Source organism: Macrobrachium nipponense, chromosome 20 (assembly GCF_015104395.2).
Source record: "Macrobrachium nipponense isolate FS-2020 chromosome 20, ASM1510439v2, whole genome shotgun sequence".
In the NCBI taxonomy this organism is placed as follows: Eukaryota; Metazoa; Arthropoda; class Malacostraca; order Decapoda; family Palaemonidae; genus Macrobrachium; species Macrobrachium nipponense.
The window spans coordinates 59,708,084-59,731,001 of NC_061089.1; the positions used below are offsets into that span (position 1 = coordinate 59,708,084).

General features: G+C 41.3%; 1 protein-coding gene across 2 annotated transcripts in view; it reads left to right on the forward strand.

The window, feature by feature from the left end:
* The window catches only part of LOC135226401 (uncharacterized), a 35,347-nt gene extending 15,185 nt beyond the window's left edge, over positions 1-20,162 (forward strand). For both annotated transcript variants that reach the window (XM_064265907.1, XM_064265896.1), the window contains exons 2-4: positions 5,272-5,448; positions 8,588-8,675; positions 19,235-20,162. In XM_064265907.1, coding sequence (XP_064121977.1) covers positions 5,272-5,448; positions 8,588-8,675; positions 19,235-20,161 — 1,192 coding nt within the window. In that variant the 3' untranslated portion in view covers position 20,162. The remainder of the gene's footprint in view (positions 1-5,271; positions 5,449-8,587; positions 8,676-19,234) is intronic.
* Positions 20,163-22,918: the final 2,756 nt, after the last annotated feature.

The following is a 22,918-nucleotide window of genomic DNA, read 5'->3' on the forward strand; positions in this document are numbered from 1 at the left end:
GAAGGTGGTCTGGTTGGCCCAGACCCCTGCCTTCAGGACCTGCGCCACGGAGAAGTTCTTGCGGAACGCAAGGGAAGGACCAATGCTTCTGACTTCGTGGGCTCTCGGACGAAGCGTAAGGATGTTGTCGCTACCATCAGCTTCGTACGCCCTCCTGATCACCTCACGCAGCCAGAAAGAAAGCATGTTCTTAGATACTTCTTTCTTGGTCACCCCGGTGTTAACGAAGAGGCGTTGACACTCAGGCCTGAGGTGCCGAGTTCTCTTCAGATAGCGTCGTAGCACCCTCACAGGACATAGCAGCATCTCATCCGAATCATTGTTGGTGAGGTCAAATAGGGAAGGGATTGTGAAAGACTTGAACCTGTCGTCAGGGATCGACGGATTCTGAGTCTTAGCTACGAAGTTTGGGACGAAATCAAGCGTCACAGATCCCCATCCCCTGGTATGTTTAACGTCGAAGGACAGACCATGAAGTTCCCAAACTCTCTTCGCCGATGGCAGGGCCAGCAAGAAGAGGGTCTTGAGGGTCAGATCCCTGTCTGATGACTCTCGGAGTGGCTCGAAGGGTCTTCGAGTCAAACCCCTAAGGACGAGAGTCACGTCCCACCCCGGGGGCCTCAGTTCCCTGGGTGGGCAAGAACCTTTCAAAGCTCCTCATTAGCAAGGAGATCTCGAACAAGTCCGAGATATCCACTCCCTTAGTTTCAGGACCAGGGCCAGGGCGGCTCTATATCCTTTGACTGTGGGGACAGAGAGGAGCTTTTCTCAGCGAAGAAAAACGAGGAAATCAGCTACCTGCTGAAGAGTGGCTCTGAGAGGAGATAGACCCCGTCTACGACACCAACCACAGAAGACGGCCCACTTTCCCTGGTACACAGCTGCAGAGGACTGTCTGACGTGTCCAGCCATGTCTGTTGCTGCGCTGCGAGAAATGCCTCTCGCTCGCAAGAGATGGTGGATAACAGCCAGCCGTGAAGATGTAGAGACTGGACTGCTCGGTGGTACCGTTCTACATGTGGCTGGGCGAGAAGATTGTGCCAAGGGGGAATCTCTCTCGGTGCTTCTGAGAGCAGAGCCAGCAGGTCCGGATACCAAACGGCCTGGGGCCATTTGGGAGCCACCAGGATCATCCTGAGATTCGGGGTGGCCAGCACTTGGCTGATCACCTTGCAAATCAGGCTGAACGGGGGAAAGGCGTAGGCGAAGAGGTTGTCCCACGGGTGTTGGGGAGCGTCCTCTGCAGCTGCCCATGGGTCCGGCACGGGTGAAAAGAAAACCTGAAGTTTTCTGTTGTGCCGGGTGGCGAACAGATCCACTACTGGACGCCCCCACAGGATGAAGAGCCTTTCCACCACGTCCTGGTGTAGGGACCATTCAGTCCCTATCACCTGATCCCGACGGCTGAGCTTGCCTGCTACTACATTCCTCTTGCCTGGAATGTAGCGGGCTGACAGCTCTACTGAGTGAGCCACGGCCCACTTGTGCACCTGCAGTGTCAACTGGTGCAACGGGAGGGACACTAGGGTCCCCTGTTTGTTGATGTATGCCACTACCGTGGTGTTGTCGCACATCAACACCACCGAGTGTCCCATCAAGCGGTCCTGGAACTCTTTGAGAGTTAGGGACGCTGCCTTGAGTTCCAGAACATTGATGTGAAGGTGCTTGTTGTGATGGTCCCACACTCCTGCAGTCAGCAACTCCTCCAGGTGTGCGCTTCATCCCTCATTGGATGCGTCTGAGAACAGCAGCATCGGGGGGGGATGTGCGGAGAGGCACTCCTCTTGAGAGGTTCCTGTCGTTGAGCCACCAGGCTAGGTCCTGCCTCACCTCCTCCGTGAGGGACACGGGGAAGTACGGTGGGTCCTCTGCCTGTGACCAACTCTCCTTTAGTCTCCACTGAAGAGACTGCAGGTGAAGACCCCCGTGAGGGACTAACTTCTCGAGTGACGACAGGTGGCCGATCACGACTTGCCATTGCTGAGCTGACTGTTCCTGCCGAGACAGGAACCTGTCGGCTGCCTCCCTGAATCTGCTGATCCGCGAGTCTGCGAAGACTCGCCCTGCTACTGTGTTGATCAGCATACCCAGGTACTTCTACCTCTGCTTGGGTTCAAGATCGGACTTTTCGAAGTTCACCACGATCCCCAGATCGTGGCAGAATTCTAGAAGTCGATCCCTGTCCCGTAGCAACTGCGAGCAGGAGCTCGCCAGGACTAACCAGTCATCGAGATACCTCAGAAGACGTATCCCGGACGAGCGGGCCCAAGCAGACACCAGCGTGAACACTTACATGAACACCTGTGGGGCGGTTGAGAGACCCAAGCAAAGTGCCCTGAATTGGTACACCGTCCCGTCGAGGATGAAGCGGAGGTACTTCCTGGAGGATTGATGGACGGGTATCTGGAAATACGCATCCTTCAAATCCACTGAAAGCATGAAATCGTTCTCCCTGATGGAGTCGAGCACGGAACGTGCCGTCTCCATCGTGAACCGAGTCTGGCGAACAAATCGGTTCAGAGGAGAGAGATCTATCACCGAGTGCCAGCCCCCAAAGACTTCTCCACCAGGAAAAGGCGGCTGTAGAAGCCCAGTGATTGATCCCTGACGATCTCTACAGGTCGTTTGCTCAGCATGGTCTTGGTCTCCTGTCGAAGAGCTACGTCCTTTGATGTTCCCGGAACGTAGGTTTGAAGATGGACCGGGTTGGAGGTGAGGGGCAGCCCGAGATTTGAAGTGTAGTAGATATCCCTCCCGAAGGATGTCTACTATCCAGGTCTCGGCACCGTAGCGCAGACATGTTGCCCAATGGTGTAACCCGAGGAAGATGAAGGTACAGGAGAGGAAGACCTGACGCTCCCCCTTCGCTCACCAGCAGAACCGGTGGGCTTGGGGGGCTGCAGGCGATCGCCAACCCGCGGTGGCGATTGAGCTGTAGGCCTGGTCGCGCCGCTCACCTGGGGCAAGCGGCTGGACAGAGAACAGCGGCCCTGGTCTCATGCGTCAGCGGAGCTGCTGCTGGTCCCCCTATCCATCCGGTCCCGGTGGGAGCGGCGGTCAGGGGACCTGCAGAGACCACTGTCGCAGTGAGACCAGTGTGTGTCCTCGCGGCGTGTCGAACCACTGGGACCAGCCGAAGCTGGTTCCTGCGATCGGGGGGACCTCTTCCCAGCCTCAGCCTGTGGCCGGTCTGGGACTATCACGTCAACCCCGGCTACCGGCAGGCCGCTGCAAGAGCGGCTGCTGGCCTGGCGAGAGTTACCTTAGCAGCTCACACCAGCCTTCCACTCCGTGCCTTGGTCCTGGCGCCAAGCGAGCTCGGACGTCTGGGCCTTGGCTGCACGGTTGCCCGTGGGCAACCGTACACTCAGTACCTCTCGCGAACGAGAGGCCGAGCTGGAACCTGTTGTAGTGGCAGCGCCCCTAGCACCAGGCAAGGAAGTACCGGTGTTAGCCGGTACTCCTCTGGTCCCCGTCTTCTTCTTCCTTGCGGAAGGAGAGACGGGCCCTGTTCCCGAAGGAGCAGGAGGACCAGCGGAAGGAACCCCCGTCCCACTCCGGTGGGACGGGCCCTTAGAAGTTCCCGAGGGAGCCTTCAAAGGGGGGGAAGGAGGCAGCCTTCTTCTTCCTCAGCTTGAAAGCCTTGGAAGTCGAAGGGGAAGAGGCGGCAGCAGGAGACGAAGAAGACGACGACGACACCTTCCTCTTCTTCTTCTTCTTCTTCTTCGTCAGCTCCCTCAGGACAGATGTCAAGTCCACCATCCAGGATGGAGCCAGGGCTGCTGTTGCCGAAGCAACAGGGCCCGGCTACACCTGTCCGGATGGACCAGCATCTGGGGCAGCAACACCACGGGCTGGGACGGCGACAGCAGGTGCGGGAACAGCAGCAGCGGCGGGTACGGCAGACAGTGTAGGCACTCCAGGAGACAGGGCAGGAGCCAGCGACATCCTGGGCACCAGCGGCAGGTCCAGGGGCGAGCTCTTTGGGCAGCGGAAGTCCGGGGTTGGCAGCACGAAGAACCCGGGCGGCGGTGGCACGCCCCTCCTTGGTACGGCAGCAATCGGCCCCTGCACGGCGGCCGTAGGTGTCACTGACATCAGGGGTATAAACCAGGTGAGGAGGGGTGGCGTACCCTGGGGTAGAGATCGTGGTGGTCACCGCTCCATGAGTGACCAGCTTAGACCCCTCCAGATGTTGGAGCAGCCCCTGGATACTTGGCGCGCCCTGCAGTCCCAACAACGCCCACACCTGACCAAAGTCGTCCCCTGCAGCCGAAGCACCTGAGGAAGCAACAGTTGCGCGGGGGTGGGGGCCGATCCCCACCCCAAGCGAACAGAAGACACCGAATACAGTTGTACATCGGGGTAACGAGCGCCCTCCTCTACGCTTGACGGATCGGGCGAAGAGAAGAACCTCGAAACCCCCCCCCGAAGGGGAAGGCGCCATATGTGGGAGCTGAGCTGGGGGAAGGAAAGAAGACGAAGTATCGGTTACCAAGGGAGTCGCGGGAGAGCTTTCCGACGACTCCTTGGCAGGCCTTCACTTCTTCCTGCCCTCGTACAGCACCCACTGCACCTCCGACCAATGTTGACAAATATTGCACGGCTCGGCCCGAGAGCACTCACGCCCTCGGCACCGAGCACACAGAATATGCAGATCAACCTCAGGAAAAGAGCAGAACACCCCCACACTTGCAGCCCTCCACTCCTGGGCACACTCTACGGATGATGGGGGGGCGCGGGGATAGCTCCATTGAAGGTTGATCCATAATTAAGTCAATAATGAAAACAGTAAGTACTTACAATTTCACTTTCACTACAAACAAACCAAGTAGGAGAAAAATTCACACAAAGCAGAGAGCGATGGTTGAACACGTCCTCCACTCACATGGCTGAAAGCAAAAGTGGTTCTTCACCTCCCAGTCGCGCTGCGCGCGCACTGTCGGACGAGCAGTTAACTACCGAACTCCCTTGTTCAAAGCTTGCGACCGTTCCAGCTGCCGCTAGTTACCTTCCTATTGTAAAAGGACCGATGGTTTGTATACGTACCGGAACAAAAAAGAATTCGGCAATTAAATTATTACATATATTTCACCTTTAACAGTGATTTCTTGAAAGATTAATTTGATATTTAGGTAAGAAAACAAGAACAAGAAGTCGGATAATTTCACAATTTAACAGATAGCAATGCAATTATCTGAAGGCATGTGAACACCGTAAAAGCAAAGCCATTTTTTGCAAACAGCCGATCTAAAGTTGCTTTCATTCCAGACCAAACGATAACAATTACTTCAACGGCCAATGGCTGAGAACGGCCTCTATACGGGAGCAAATGATGGATAACCGCCACAAACACGGACAATTTCTAATATGGTACCAACTCGCCCTTAAGAGCAAAGCTCCACTCCAGGAGGAACATGTCAAGAGAGCAGTCATCCACCTCTACAGGTAAGTATTAAAATTTCACTAATTATTTTTTATTTTATGATTACCTGCCATACCATGCTTTGCAAACCTAATTCCCTTCATTTAACCTTTTTAATTGAATATAAGCGGTAATTCTTGTCCTGTGTAGTATAGATTATAGCATAAAATTAGGCAGCCTCTTCTAGCAACTTAGGATCAGATATGCTTCATCATACCAAAATTGGTCTATGTAATATAGAATTTTGGCCAAAGACCAAGCACTGGGACCTATGAGGTCATTCAGTGCTAAAAAGAAAATTGAGAGAAGAAAGGTCTGAAAGGTGTAACAGGAAGAAAACCAAGCAGTTGCACTATGAAACAAATGTTAGGAGAGGGTGGAAGAGTACGATAAAAAAAAAAGTGCATATAAACATAGGTACACTAAAAGGAACGAGAGGCGTTGCAGCTAGGGGCCGAAGAGACACTGAAACCCTTATGTAATGCCTACAGTGCACCACATGAGGTGCACTGACATCACTACCCCTGGTTAAGATTTACTGATCAACATTCCAACTAGCCAAATATATACAACGACTAGGCCTCATAGCAAAAGGTGAGTAACCATAACATTAAAGAGAATTAGGTACTTTTGGGTAGAATCCTCCAGCAGCAAACAAACCTTAGCATATAGTCATCATGCAGTAAAGAATACAGTTAAGACAGGCTTTGTCAAGTACGTAGTGAAACCCCCGTACTTGTGTTCTCAAGATTCATGGAATCGGCTATTCGCGGGTTTCTCTATGTAAAATATTTCCAACCATAATTCGCCTATTCAAGGTATTTTCTACAGAGAAATACCTATTCGCTAAATAATGTATTTTCATATCAATTTCATCACTAAATGCCCTGTTTGTGATCAAACTATTGAAATATTCAGGTACTATAAGCATTTTAGAGGGGCTTTCTTGTGTCTGAACCATCAAAATATCTAGTCAGTTCTACGCATTTTTAGAGGGATTTTAAGTATTTAAGGATTTAAGCTATTCAGGGGGGGGGGGGGGGGGGGGGGGGGGGGGGGGGGGGGGGGGGGGGGCGTTGTCTGGAATGCATCCCCGCAAATACAAGGGGTTCACTGTACTGTAGTCAATATATGTAGTTCCACTTAGTTATTTGAAAATTATCAGAGATACTTTTATTATCCTATTTTTACCAGAATGTGTTTTAAATATTCGTTCAGATATTGCATATATCCTATACTATGCCCTCACTCTCTTAATACCAGTGAGGCACTAAGATGCATAAATCACAACTGACTGTCATCAACAGGTACAAAGATAAGGCTAAAATTCGAGAATAAAATTCTCACAGATAATAATAAAACCAAAAAACAGAAGAATTTTGCAGCTCTCGGTAGGGTTAAATCTAGGTTCCCATCAAGAAAGAAATGGAGAATGCGACTCTACTGAAACAACTGAATTAGCAACAAGCTTTCCTTTGAACAAAAGAATTAGACCCTTTACAGCTGAAGAGGGAAAGCTTGAATTTTGGAGAAATGGTGAGGGATTTTATCCTCACCAGGAATCAATCCTACTGTCAGTGGTTTGTAAAATTCCCATACATCTATGAAGAGGTAAATAAAAGGCGAACCTACAGCAACCTAAGGCTGGCCCAGCTGAGAAAGGGAGATTCTTACCATTTGACATTTCCATTTAACCTTGCATGGACTGCGCTACCTTCAAGAACTGCTCATCAGACCAACAGTTTGTCCTTCACAATTTATCCCTCTATCTAGCATGTAGGAAAGTGGTTTGAATATACCAAGCACTTAGCTGAAATCTCCACATATATATGTATTCCAAAGATGGAAGTAGAGTTAACAGCAAGCAAGAGTGGTTCTCTATCTAATATAGCTACCTCATGGAAAGTTCTTCACTTTCAACTCCCAATAAACTTTTATTTACATAAATATGTTTTGATGCCTTCACCAAAATGCTTAGGAAATGGGTTACTGATTAAAGCTAAGTATTAAAAAACCAACTGGGTCAAAATCTTTATAGTTAAAAGTTATGGTTAACATTTTTCAGCTTTCCTGTATGCAGATTGTTGGGTTTCCTAATGCAATTCATCGCCTCTTTTAAAGAATAATGTAATTCACTCAGTTCAGTTACCAAACATTAACAGTAAGTGAGTCTCTTTAATTTTATCTCACAACAGCTAATTGGTCCACAAAGCATGACTTCAATAGTCATGACTGCTGTTGTTTTCAGACTGAAGGTAGACTTCTGTCATCTATATCTCATGAAAGCATTTATGAACCAAAAGTTTACCCTTCAAAGAATTAATGATAGAGCATTCCTAAATAAAAACACAGTAGTAGGGACTCAAGTGCCAATACTGCTGTTTACCCAACAAAAGTAACGTTGTTTTATGATGTATGGAGATTTTAGCACTTTGGTTATACTAGTATGTACTGTCAGATATTCTCAATGAGGCAATGGATATAGTACATACTGTCAGTATTTCTCAATGAGGCATAATTTTATTAGAATTTCCAAAAACGAAATATGCTTTTCATCACATTCACTAATGATTTTAATAAACTTTTGTTACAAGAAGAACCCAATATATTTGACACTTGTCATCATGTTTAAAGTTACCAAAGGAGAACGAAAACTCATACAATCAAAGAGATAATTTCACTAACAATAGTGAATTCTACAAGCGAAACAGACCATTACTGAATACATGGTACCATTTCATCCCCATCTCAAATCTACAATGTCTCAACTGGAGAGCTAAATATTTATTATAAGTCATTTACTGCTAATTTTAGAAGTCATACCTTACCGAGTTGGCAATGTAGAAGTCACATCAGATAGAACTTGGTTAACTCTATAAAATACACTATGTAGTGCATTACAGTTAATTTTATTTTATCTTATACTAAATCAATATATGAATTAATTCTGAAAATTAATCACTTCTTTTCATCATCCAGACAAAAAGAAGGGAACAAGTGAAAAGAATACCTTGCCAACCATCGCTCCATATACATGTTATATATGCAAAACAAATCAAATGCGTAAAACGAAGGGAGAAAACGTTGGCATTCTTTGCTATAGTAGTTGTAATAGTAATAACTAAGTTCATAATAGTTACAATAACAAACTGCTTTTTGCAGAAGAGTACCAAATCTCGGAGTGGCACTTGCTCCTCGCAAAGGAACTTTGTGGTTAAAGAGAGCCACCAATCCTAATGTTGACTTCAAGGTAAGTGCAACGGACTAACTTTTCACCTTTTATATAGAATTCTAAAATAACAAAGTTCCAAGTTTTTCAATCTTTAGTAATAGCCAACGGCATTCAATTTGTCAAAACCTAAAAAATTACAAAGAAATTTTCTGAGTTTGTTTAGGGATAAGCAAAGATTAAACATTATGTGTCAAGGTAGAACGTATGAAACTACAGTTTACTTCCCATCTAAATAAGTCGCACAATGGAATTAGTGTTTTGCTAGGCCAGCTGGGAAATTAAAACAATTAATGTAAATACAATTTCCCTAAATGTAGTCCATTTAATATTTCAGTCTAACAATCATTATTCTGTTTCAGTCTAAGTCCTTATTCTGTCTCAGTCTAACAACCATTATTTGATTCACCTCTTTTTGTTAATTATTACAGTATTGCCAAACCAGAAACTTCAAAACTAGATCTCTTCTACTTGGAGAAAAACAAAGAAGAATTAGTGTATGCTTGGTTAACCCTTAAACGCCGACTGGACGTATTTTACGTCGAGATAAATTGTCTGTCGGGTGCCGACTGGACGTATTTTACGTCGACATACGAAAGTTTTTTTTAAAATTCGCGGAAAAATACTTATAGGCCTACCAGCCTAAAACTTTTGAATCACGCGCCTTGGGGGATGCTGGGAGTTCACGGATCAAGGCCTTGTTTTGTTTTGAAGCGTGACCCAGGTGCGCATGCGCGATATCCCTTCTTCTAGCTCCAGCCAGCATCAGTAGCGCACCATCCGAGAGCAATCTTTCGTGAAAAGCGTGTTTTTCTGGACTTGTGCGAGACTTTGAGCATTTGTATTGCTACAGGACATTCGTAGATATGTCTCAACGACGTGTGAACCGTGAAAGGCGCGTTTTACCCGTCGGAAGGGATCGTGTAAGGCGAGTTTTGGACCTGGATGCTGGCGAGGGGCCAAGCACCCAGCATGACCCCGCGCCTCAAGGCCGTTCTGTGCGGCCACGTGTGGCTGAAAGTGTTTCGGGAACACATCGTATGCCTTTGGTTACCCCTAGGAAGCATGTGGGCGTCCTTAGGGGCATTCGTAGGCATTTGGGGGAGGCCTCCAACCAAGGGACATAGACGAATATCTTTCGGAGCTTGATCGGGAACAATGTCGCAAGTCCTCAGTTTTGATGGCGGATGGTCATACGAGTGATGAGGACATCAGTCCCGATGAAAGTGAGGATGAATATTTGCCCCCAATGTCCGTTCGAGGCTCACATCCCGAAAGTGAGCTCGAATTCAGTGGGTTCAGTGCTTACAAGGGGGAATCTGAGGAGGAGGGGGAGGGTGGGGATACGGGCTCAAGTTTTATCGCAGAGGACGATACAGAAAGTGAGGGCCTAAGTCGGTCGTCGGAGAGTGACGAGGGGTGGACGGAGGACCCCACCCCTCCTAACATGCACCCCTTCACGGCAACCCCTGGGATGACCGTACCAGTACCCTGACTGTTTTGGGGTTCATCCAGCTTTTCCTGATGCGGGAATTGCTGGAATACCTGGTACACGAGATGGTGGACTACGCTCGGTACTGCCAGGTATGAGCTGAGGACGACCTTGTCATATTACTGGCGGGTTGCAACCTCATTGACATGGCACATTTTGGGGGCTCCACATTTACTTTGGTATGACACCTGCTGTCGACGTCAGGCAATATTGGAGGAGAAAATTATTTTTTATGTATGCCGAATGTGCCTGGCGTTATGTCCCGTGATAATTTTCCTGCGTTGGACAAGTACTTCAACGCCTTCACCGAAGGGCCTACCCCGGAATCAACAGTGATCGCCTCATTTTAGTGCGTACAGTGTTGGTTATTATCCGTGAGCGATGTAGTAATCTCGTGATTCCTGGAAAGAACCTGTCTTTGGATGAGGGGATGATGCCTTACAAAGGACGTCTTAGTATAAAAGTGTATAACCCCAAGAAGCCAAAGAAATATGGTGTGAAATTCTTTCTCATTACCGAGGCCAACACTGGATACGTTGTGGACTTTTCAGTGTATACCGGGGCTTCTCCACGCTGCGTGACACTGTATTCAACCTTGTGGGACGTTTCCGTAACCAGGGATATCACCTGTTTATGGATAATTATTATAACTCGGATATCCCTGGCCCAGGAACTGTATGAAGCAGGTGTTCACGTCAGTGGTACCCTTCGGTTGGTCGTGTGGGGCCCCGAATGTCCTCAAGAGTTCGCTAGTCATCCGCAACACCTGGCAAGAGGAGAGACAGAGTGGCGCGGAGGGGCACTGTTCTTTGTCATCTGTTGGAAGGGTGTCCGACTCGTCCCCATGATTACGACGAGTCATGAACCCATCCAAGAAGAGATCGTACAGCGAAGAAGACACGGTCGACAGGGCCGAGTTGTGTTTGGGAGAGTTTCGTACCGAGCGGCCTACTGTCATTGGGCACTACAACAGGCACATGGGAGGAGTTGATCTCTTTGATCAGCTCATCCAGTACTATCCCTTCGCCAGGAGAACCAGAAGGTGGACACAGAAGCTCCTCAAATACATCCTTCAGTTGGCCCTCCAAATGCCTACATACTGTACTGTGGGTACCGCCGGTTGACAAATCTTCCGAGGTTGACCCAACATACAGTTCCTAGCGGGTAGGCCGGGAATGCCCTCATCAACTTCGATCCTGATGGAGTGGCCGTTCCATACTGACCCCCTGCCCCGAGCTGCAGATCTGCCCCAGAGAGGAAAAGGGCAGATAGGTGGGCCCCCAACTTCGCTCGACTGCCGCCGGCCCCTGCTGCCGCCGCCCCTGCTGACGACGCCCCTGCTGACGACGCACCTGCTGCCGCCCGCCCCTGCTGACGACGCCCCTGCTGCCGCCGCCCCCTGCCTGACGACGCCCCTTCTTGCTTTGTGCCCGGCCCCGCCATCACCGCTTCTCGTCGGGTAGTGGACCCTGCGTGTCGGCTGCAGCCAGGGAACACATACTGGAGGCCTTAGAAGGGCGAAGGCAGAACCGGTGCCGGGTGTGCCATATGAATGGCAGAAGGAGAGACACCCGGTTCTTCTGTCGTCTCTGCAAAGTTGCTCTTTGCAGGATATAGGTAGTGTGACCGAAAGTACCACACTAAGGTCATGTATTGGAGCGCGCCCCCTAAACCGACAGCGGAGGGCGCACGGGGGGGCCGCCAGGTCCATCAGCAGTAAGGGAGCGCGTTCTCCCTCCTCCACCTGTACCTCGTCATGCGAGTGGAAAAAAATGCAAGACTCTTCAATGGAGGAGGGAGAAAACAAGAATAGAACGAAGAGTCAGGATTACGAGTGAGTATTCTGCATTTATTTATATTTAGTTTTATATTTATTACAATTTTTTATATATCTGAATGGTGTGGCATGGATAAAATAATAATAAGACATTTCATTGTATGCGAAAAGAGAAGTGTCACCTGCATTCCTTTTATTTATGTATTGGTACCAGAATTGAAGAATGTAATATATATATTTTACGTATAAAAAAAAATTGTATATATATATATATATATATATATATATAATATATATATATATATATATATATATATATCATATATATATATATATATTATATATATATATATAATTTTTTTTGGGGGGTAAGCAAATTACTTACAGTCTAGTAATATTCAATCATTTACCTTCACTTTAAAACAAATTGCAAGTCTCTAGAACAATATCTCGATTTATAGTGAATATTTGAAAAAAATATTTTTATTCCCTCCGCGCGCCGATTCTCGGCCGAAAATCTCCGAAACGCGTAGGTCACATTCTCCTAATATTTGTGCCTTTTCATATTACGCTTATTTTATAGTTTTTATATATGGAAATGTGCGCAAAAACATGCACAATATAACAAAAAACTATTGGAAGGTTGTAGCATTTCTCATTTTGAAATATTTGCATATAAAGTACGATAAGTACGAAAAAAACTACGATCGGTCAACTTGACTCAACGAAAAGTCAAAAAACGCATTTATAACATAAAAATCTTACAGTCTAGTAATATTCATCATTTATCTTCATTTAAAAAACTATTTCCAAAGTCTCTACCAAACCAATATCTCGATTTATGGTGAATTTTTTGAAAAAAATATTTTTTTTCCCCTCCGCGCACCGATTCTCGGCCGAAATCTCCGAAACGCGTAGGTCACATTCTCCTAATATTTGAGCCTTTTCATATTACGCTTTTTTTAAAGGTTTATATATGGAAATGTGCGCAAAACACATGCAACAATATAACAATAAATATTGGAAGGTTGTAGCATTTATCATTTTTGAAATATTTGCATATAAAGTACGATAAGTACGAAAAAAAACTACGATCGGTCAACTTTGACTCAACCGAAAAGGTCAAAAAACGCATTTATAACATAAATATCTTACAGTCTAGTATATTCAATCATTTATCTTCATTTTGTTTAAAACATATTGCAAGTCTCTTAGAAGAATATCTCGATTTAATGGGTGAATTTTTGAAAAAAAATATTTTTTTCCCCTCCGCGACCGCTTCTCGGCCGAAAATCTCCGAAACGCGTAGGTCACATTCTAATATTTGAGCCTTTTCATATTACGCTTTTTTTTTAAAGGTTTATATATGGAAATGCGCAAAAACATGCACAAATTAACAAAAAATATTGAAGGTTGTAGCATTTCTCATTTTTGAAATATTTTGCATATAAAGTACGATAAGTACGAAAAAAACTACGATCGGTCACTTTTGACTCAACCGAAAAGGTCAAAAAACGCATTTTGTAACATAAAAAAAATCTTACAGTCTAGTAATATTCAATCATTTATCTTCATTTTTACAACATATGCAAGTCTCTAGAACAATATCTCGATTTATGGTGAATTTTTGAAAAAAAAAAATTTTTCCCCTCCGCGCGACGATTCGGCCGAAAAATCTCCGAAACGCAATAGGGTCAACTTTCTCCTAATATTTGAGCCCTTTTTCATATTACGTTTTTGTTTTTAAAGGTTGTATATATGGAAATGTGCGCAAATACATGCCAAAATATAACAAAAAAATTTGGAAGGTTGAGCATTTTATCATTTTTTAAATATTGCATATAAAGTAACGATAAGTACAAAAAAAAAACTACGAACGGTCAACCTTTCTCAACCGAAAAGGGTCAAAAAAACGTTATTTATAAACATAAAAAATTCTTACAGTCTAGTAAATTCATCAATTATTTCTTCAAATTTAAAAACAAACTGCAAGGTTCTAGAACAATATCTCGGATTTATGGTGAATTTTTGAAAAAAACCATTTTTTTCCCCTCCGCGTCCGCTTCTCGGCCGAAAATCTCCGAACGCGTAGGTCCACATTTCTCCTAATATTTGAGCCTTTTCATATTACGCTTTTTTTAAAGGGTTATATTGGATAGTGCGCAAAAAACATGGCCAATATACAAAAAATATTGGAAGGTTGTCCAGCATTTTCCTCATTTTTTACTATTTGATATAAAGTACGATTAGTACGAAAAACTACGATCGTCAACTTTGACTCAAAACCGAAAAGGCAAAAAACTCATTTATAACATAAAAATCTTACAGTCTAGGAATATTCGTAATATTCAATCATTTTATCTTATTTTAAAACAATTATTGCAAGTCTCTAAAACAATATCTCGATTTATGGGAAATTTTTGAAAAAAATATTTTTTTCCCCCCGCGCGCCATTCCGCCGAAAAATCTCCGAAAACGCGGTTAGGTCACATTCTCCTAATTTTGAGCCTTTTCCAATATTCGCTTTTTTTAAAGGGTTTATATATGGAAAATGTTCGCAAAACACATTGCACAATATAAACAAAAAAATATTGGGAAGGTTGTAGCCAATTTTTATCATTTTTGAAATATTTGATATAAAGTACGATAAAGTAGAAAAAAACTACGATCGGTCACCTTTGAATCAACCGAAAAGGTCAAAAACCAAATTTATTTAACATAAATTCTTTACAGGCTAGAATATTCAATCATTTATCTTCATTTTAAAACAATTATTGGCAATTCCTCTAGAAGAATATCCGATTTATGGGAATTTTTGAAAAAAAAATATTTTTTTCCCCTCCCGCCGCCGCTTCTGCCTCTCCCGAAACGCGAGGCCACATTCTCCTAATAATTTAGCCTTTTCATATTACGCTTTTTTTAAGGGTTTTATATATGGGAAATGTGGCGCAAATAACTGCACAATATAACAAAAAAATTTTGGAAGGTTGTAGCTTTACATTTTTTAAATATTTGCATATAAAGTAAACTATAAGTACGAAAAAAACTACGATCCGGTCAAACTTTTTGCTCAACGAGGTCAAAAAACGCATACATAAAAATCTTACAGTCTAGTTAATATTCAAATCATTTATCTTCAATTTAAAACAAACTGCAGTCTCTAAACAATTCTTCGGATTTATTTGGTGAATTTTTTGAAAAAAACTATTTTTTTCCCCCTCCGCCCACCGCTCTCGGCCATCCGAACGCGTAGGTCCATTCTCCTAAATTTTAGACCTTTTCATTTTACGCTTTTTTTAAAGGTTTAAAAATATATGGATATGTGCGCACATGCAATATAACAAAAAATTGGAAGGTTGTATTACTTTCTCAATTTTTTAAATATTTGCTATAAATACGGATTAGACGAACTTTACGATCGGTCCAACTTTGACTCAACCGAAAAGGTCCAAAAAACCGCATTTATAAACATAAAAATCTTACGTCTAAGTATATTCGTAATATTCAATCATTTATTCTTCATTTTAAAACATATTGCAAGTCTTTCTACACCTATCTCGATTATGGTAATTTTTGAAAAAATTTTTTTTCCCCTCCGCGCGGCCGATTTTTTTCTCCGCCGAAAACATCTCCGACGCTAGGTCACATCTCCTAATATTTGGAGCCTTTTCATATTCGCTTTTTTTAAAGGTTTTATATATGGAAATGTGCGCAAACAAATGCCAGTAAACAACAAAAAATATTGAAGGTTGGTACAATTTTATCTTTTTGAAATATTTGCATATAAAGTACGATAAGTAACACTACGAATCGGTCACTTTGACTCAACCGAAAAGGTCAAAAACGCATTTATAACATATATCTTACAGTCTAAAGTAATTTCAATCATTTAATTCTTCATTTTTAAAAATATTGGCAATCTTCTAGTAAAATTCTTCGATTTTGGGTGAATTTTTGAAAAAAACAAAAATTTTTTTTTTTTTTCCCCTCCGCGCCGCCGCTTCTCGGCCGAAATCTCCGACGCGTAAGGTCACATTCTCCTAATATTTGAGCCTCATATTACTTTTTTTTAAGGTTTTATATTGGAAATGTGCGCAAATACTTGGCACAATATAACAAAAGGAATTGAAGGTGTAGCATTTTATCATTTTTGAAATATTTGCATATAAAGTAAACGATATTTAAGAAACACTACGATCCGGTAAACTTTGACTCAACCGAAAAGGTCAAAAAACGATTTATAACTAAAATCTACAGTCTAGTAAATTCAATTCAATTTATCTTCAATTAAAACAAACTGCAAGTCTCTGAACAATATCCGATTTTATGGTGAATTTTGGAAAAAATATTTTTTTCCCCTCCGCGCAACCGATTCTCGGCCGAAAATCTCCGAAACGCGTTAGGTCACTTCCCTAATATTTGAGCCTTTTCTAATTACTTTTTTTGGTTTATATATTGGCAAAGGTGCGCAAAACCATGCCACAATATAACAACAAAATATTGAAGGTTGTAGCATCTCAATTTTTGAAATTTTGCATATAAAGTACGATAAGTACGAAAAAAACTACGATTCGGTCAACTTTGAAAACTACAACCGAAAAGGTCACGCATTTGTAACAATAAAAATCTTACAGTCTGTAATATTCAATAATTTTCCTTCCATTTTAAAACATATTTGCAAGTCTCAAGAACAATATCTCGATTTATGGTGAATTTTTGAAAAAAAAAATTTTTCCCCTCCGCGCGACGATTCTCGGCCGAAAATCTCCGAAACGCATAGGTCACATTCTCCTAATATTTGAGCCTTTTTCAATATTACGCTTTTTTTTAAAAGGTTTATATATGGAAATGTGCGCCAAATACATGCACAACTTAATAAAAAAAAATTTTGGAAGGTTTGTTAGCATTTTATCATTTTTTTAAATATTTGCATATCAAAGTATCGATAAGTACGAAAAAATAAAAAACTACTAATCGGTCAACGTTTGACTCAACCGAAAAGGTCAAAAAACCGCATTTCTAACATAAACTCTTACAGTCTAGTATATTCCAATCAGTTTTATCTTCAATTTAAACAACAAACTGCAAGTCCTCTAGAACCAATATCTCGCTTTATGGTGAATTTTTGAAAAAAATATTTTTTTCCCCACCTTTTTCCGTTTTTTCCGCTCCTCTTTTCTTTCCTCCTTTCCTTTCTTTCCTTTTCTTCCTCTACCCTCCGGGCGTTCCGATTCTCGGCCGAAAAATCTCCGAAACGCGTAAGGTCACATTCTTCCCTAACTAGTTGAGCCTTTTCATATTAACGCTTTTTTTAAAGGTTTATATATGGAAATTTGTGCGCAAAAACACAACATGTCGCAATATAACAAAAAAATTCTTGGAATGGTTGTAGCATTTTCTCACTTTTTGGAATATTTGCATATAAAGTACGATAAGTTACCTAAAAAAACTACGATCGGTCAACTTTGACTCAACCTAAAAGGTCAAAAACGCATTTATAACATAAAAAATCTTACAGTCTAGTAATATTTCATCATTTATTCTTCATTTAAAAACATATTGCAAGTCTCTAGAACAATATCTCGATTTATGGTGAATTTTTGAAAAAATTATTTTTTTCCCCTCCGCGCGACGATTCTCGGCCGAAAATCTCCGAAAACGCGTTAGGTCACATTCTCCTAATATTTGAGCCTTTTCATATTACGCTTATTTTAAAGGTTTATAATATGGAAATGTGCGCAAAAACATGCACAATATAACAAAAAAATATTGGAAGGTTGTAGCATTTATCATTTTTTGAAATATTTGCATATAAAGTACGATAAGTACAAAAAAAAACTACGATCGGTAACTTTGACTCAACCGAAATGGTAAAAAATCGCATTTGTAACATAAAAATCTTACAGTCTAGTAATATTCAAATCATTATCTTTCAATTTAAAACATATGCAAGTCTCTAGAACAATATCTCGATTTATGGTGAATATTTGAAAAAAAACTATTTTTATTCCGTCCGCGCGCCGATTCTCGGCCGAAAATCTCGAAACGCGTAGGTCACATTCTCCTAATATTTGAAGCCTTTTCATATTACCGCTTTTTTTTAGAGTTTTGTTTATTATATGAAATGTGCGCATGCACAATATAACAAAAATTATTGGAAGGTTGTAGCATTTCTCATTTTTTTTTATTTGCATATAAAAAAAACAAAATTTTTTAAACAAAAATTCGCACATTCGGTCAACTTTAACTCGTTCGAATGATCGAAAACTGCATTTGTAAGCTAAAACTCTTACAGTATCGTAATATTCAATCATTTTCCTTCATTTTGAAACAAATTGCAAGTCTCATAACAATATTTCGATTTATGGTGAATTTTTTTTAAAAATTATTTTTTTATTTTTTTACATCCGCGTGCTACGAATTCATGCATCATTTTGTGATAATATTTTCTCTGTGTTGCTTTTATCGTTTACAATGTGTTATATATCAAAATGATCGCAATTTAGTGCACATTACAACGAAAAAAAAAGTAACTTGTTACCTCTAACCGTTTGGCGCACAGCGCGATTTGAATACAATTATATATGAAATTTCGTTTTTGCGCTATCATATATCGCATTATTTATATATGATAATGATAATTTTTTTCATTTCTGATGGTTGCATACTAAACTTCAAGCAATGACAAAAAAAGGAGCCAAAAATGAACTCTTAATCTTGAAAACTAAGCGCGCTGTGATTTTTTGAAAAAAAATATTTTTTCCGCTTACGCGCTCACTCTCAAACACCTCCGGCACACGGGAGTCATTTTTTTATTTACCGCTTCGGCGTTTAAGGGTTAACTACATAAGATATTGAGGATTTTATATCCAACATCAGTACATTAAATTCAACCTTACCTCATTTTGTTGGTCTCAAAAGAGCTTTCTGGGACAGCTGTTCATCATTCGACATTGAGTAACCTATACCAGAATGAAAAGGCTATGCATTATGAAGAGAACCAATATCATTCAGAATACACATATTCACAGTAAAAATTCACACATTAGCAAACAGAAAAATCAACAGGAACAAGATTAATAGAATACTACATATATGAAATTTGTAAATGAATGCTTGAAAATGATGAAGGTTACTACATAGAATAAAAAGTATACATTTTCCATTTCTTTTCATATGTGAAAGAGTTTCCCTTCTTATGGAGATACAGTGCATAAGAATTTCTTGCCTACTTGAATTTCAACAGCCATAAATATCTATGCAAATAAAAACTTACTGTCCTTTTTCTGTATTGTATCCCTAACTACACAGGTTCTTCAAGGTCAGACAGTGGAAGAAGTAAGGGGCATCCTCTGCGCTTTTCGCTTCAACACAGAAACAGGCCCTTTGTTCTGTGCCCGTCTTCTGAAGGATTCCCCAGACAAAATTGCAGACATAGATCCTGAAGACCTGGATCCTGACCTGAAACACAGCTACTTCATGTTCTTTGGTTTTCACCACGGTGTTGTGGATGGTACAACAAACATGTACATCATGGGTTTCTTCATTTCTATGTTGAACGATATCATTTCTAATAGGCCTATAAATGATGATGAACCACTGGGTGAATATTTCCCAGAAGATGCAACAGTCAAATTAATTTTGAGAAAGAAAGAAATGATTGAATCTGATTCTTGTCTGCGAGACAGACTCATTCAGGAAAATGAAGTACAAAAGAATCAAAAGGCAAACATAACACAAATTTCTGACAAGACATCAACAGAAAAGAGAACTGTGACTTTAGCGAGAGTACTTAGTCAGAATGTAACTTTGAAGTTTATACAAAAATGCCGACAAGAGAAAGTCACTGTGAACTCTGCCTTCTCAGCTCTTGTTGCTGTGGCACTGACAGACACCTTAGTTGAATATGGCTTGGTGAAAGATTCCTACTCTGTTCAGAATTTCCATTTGGTTAACTTGAGAAGATACTGGGAAAATAAACCGCCCATTTCCCTGGGGTGCCATTTTGGAGGGCCTTTGAAAATATACACAGAAACACCTAGAAACCTTGGTGATAAGTTCTGGGACTACGTTCGTTCTCTGCATCAACTAATCAAGGATGGCATTGAGAGTGAGAAAGTCCTTACAGATAAAGCACTTCACCTACTGACAATGGAAGGGTCGCCATACACAGGCAAGTTTCTTGTTTCTAACAAGGAATATGAGGGGGACTTTGTAACCTCAAATTTAGGAATGTAACTCCACTGGTACAGAGGGTGGAGAACATGTTCAAAATCAGCCATATCATACGATCAACAACAATCCATTGTATTCAAAACCCTGTTGTAATAAATTTACACACCTTCAGAGGGAAGTTCACTATGATGTTCGATTACAATTCTGGTGCAGTACAAAAAGATATTGCTGAAAAGAAAAGTACTGTTCTCAAATATTAAAAACATCTATTTGGCATTTTGGAATAGACTTTATTTGATTTATGGAAGGTCTGATGACCAGGCACAACACAAATATATCTATTACCCAGAGCTCAAAAAAAAAATTCATTTCTTGCTGAGTAACATTACTATTTTAAGTTTCAAAGAAATTATAAACAGCATATGAAGAAAAAATTATTTGTAAAAGATAACTTGAATGTTAAAGACAATTATTAAAGTAAATATCCCTTGCAAATGTTTCCCAAATCTAGTTCCTCTCCCACTAAAATATTCTAAGATTTTTGTAACAGCTAAGATTAGTTTAATTTCAATTAAGCCCAATTCATAACAGAAAACTTTCTTCACACACAATTTAGTTATTGAAACTGTCTTGTACATGTAAATTGTTTCACATTGTTTTGGAAACAATTTGTAAATACTGTTTGATTTAAAAAATGAAAAACAAATAACAATTTGTAAGAGAATACGCGGATAACAAAAAGGGTGATAGTATACAACACAATTAGAAACAAGGCACAAAGTGGTAGCATCATGTGGCCTACTGAGGTTTGGACAGTAAACATTTATAAAAATTTTGCAAACATATAAAGAGCAAATTCAGCAAACAGTCTGACAGCAAGCTTTCCTAGTGTTGGCCTGGACTTGATATTTTAAGTATCCTTTTCATATAGCACAATGAATATAATCAAGTTCTATTCAGGCAACTGTAGTTTATTTTGGCCTGTAGTCACTGGCAATCAAATCTCACAACCAATATTTCTTGTATTTCACATCGAACTTAGGCAAGTCAGTCAGTCCTTGGGCCGCCAAACAATTGCATGCAATAACAGCCAAATCTCATCAACGTACATGAATGCAATGGTCAGAGAAACCACTGTATCTTCTGATATGTATTTAACTATTACTGAACTGTCCAGTTTCTGCCAAATCGTTATAGGTTCAGGTGTTCTTGAAATAACATGCAACAGAAATTTGACACTTTGATAACACTAATCAGATAACACTTAGAGTTCTGCTTACCATGTTTCCCAGTCATTTCAGCACCAGCCCAGTTTAGTTTGCCGTTATAAACCAGTACATTAATAGTAGTTCCTACATCCTTAGGAAATACCCGGTAGCTTCGGCATCTCAAGTTAGTTATTGCAACAGTGTATAGAAGAATGTTTTTTAAATATGTATAGTACTACACAGCAAATTATTACTGCATTTGATTGTGGTAGTGTAAGATCAATAAAAATCTTTCAATCCCAATGTGCAACTGGTGGGGTGCGGACAATATTGCGTCTTGGATTATACATGTGATCATGATGTTATGAAAAGGAGGGGGATTTAAGGAAATGTATATGCACAGGTGAAGATCATTAGGAAGGAACCAAAAATCATGGGAAAATTTAAAGATGAAGACCTAGATTACATACAAATCCAAACAAGAATTGTAGAACTTGCATTAGGTCTAACACATACTTGAAAAAATGGATATGACAATGAAAGTTGGTAAAATTAGTCTAAAACAGACATATTATACAATGTTTATTTGTTATCAAGTAAATGCTTGGATCATTATTATTAACATTCAACTAGCGCTGATTTATTGAGCTCACACAGGTCTTGCCCGAAGCATTTATATTTATCATCTATAATAAAGTTAAGATTTTATCATCTATAATAAAGTTAAGATTTTATTCACTGTCCAGCACATCACTTATTTACAGGACAAATCACTGGGATGGCAAGAAATGAACACTGACCATTGGCACAGCACCCAAAGGGCCATCATTAAATGATTTAATGATGGCAAGAGACGGAAATATCACAATTTTTAAAAGTAAATTGTATTTTTCCTAACTATACAAACCTGAGGTCCTTTACATTAGGAATTGCTTATGGCGAAGCTGGAACACAGCCGTTAAAACTCTTGAACAAGGTGGTTAGGCAGTAAGTAACGTTTGGTAGGCGGGGTGACCTGCCTGCCTGGATGTAAACATTCCACTTGCCTTTCGGCATAGTTTTCAGATTGAGGGGTGGCATGAGGTGGGCATTAGTTTAAAGAACCTCAGGTTTGTATGGTTAAGAAAAATACAGTTTACTTTGAAAAATTTTTATTTGTTCCTACACGATATACAAACCCTCGGTCCTTTACATTAGGAAGACTCACTTGTTAGAGAGAGGAATCTAAGCGAGTCTCTAGAATTGACCGGAGTTCTGCACACCTGGGGTACTCCTCTAGGTCAAAAGAGCGAGGAGAAATGCTCTTGCTGACAAATTGATCAGAGAATTAGAACGGAAAGATCAAGAGTCAGACTTCTGGGCCTTTTCGAAATGAGTGAGGAATTGTAACTCATACGAAAAGGTGGGAAAAATATTGAGAGTCTGAGGCATTCCAGGCAAAGATCTGAGAAAGGTAGCCTTATTTGCCAGAATTTCTTTCTCCCTGCTCAGGAGAAGGCACAGGATTGCTTCTATGATTCTCACAAGGAAAATAGAATGGAAGCTCGATGTTTAAACTTACCGCATAAGACACTAGTCCAGCAAGTGTAGGTTCTAGTTCTATTCCTAGCAT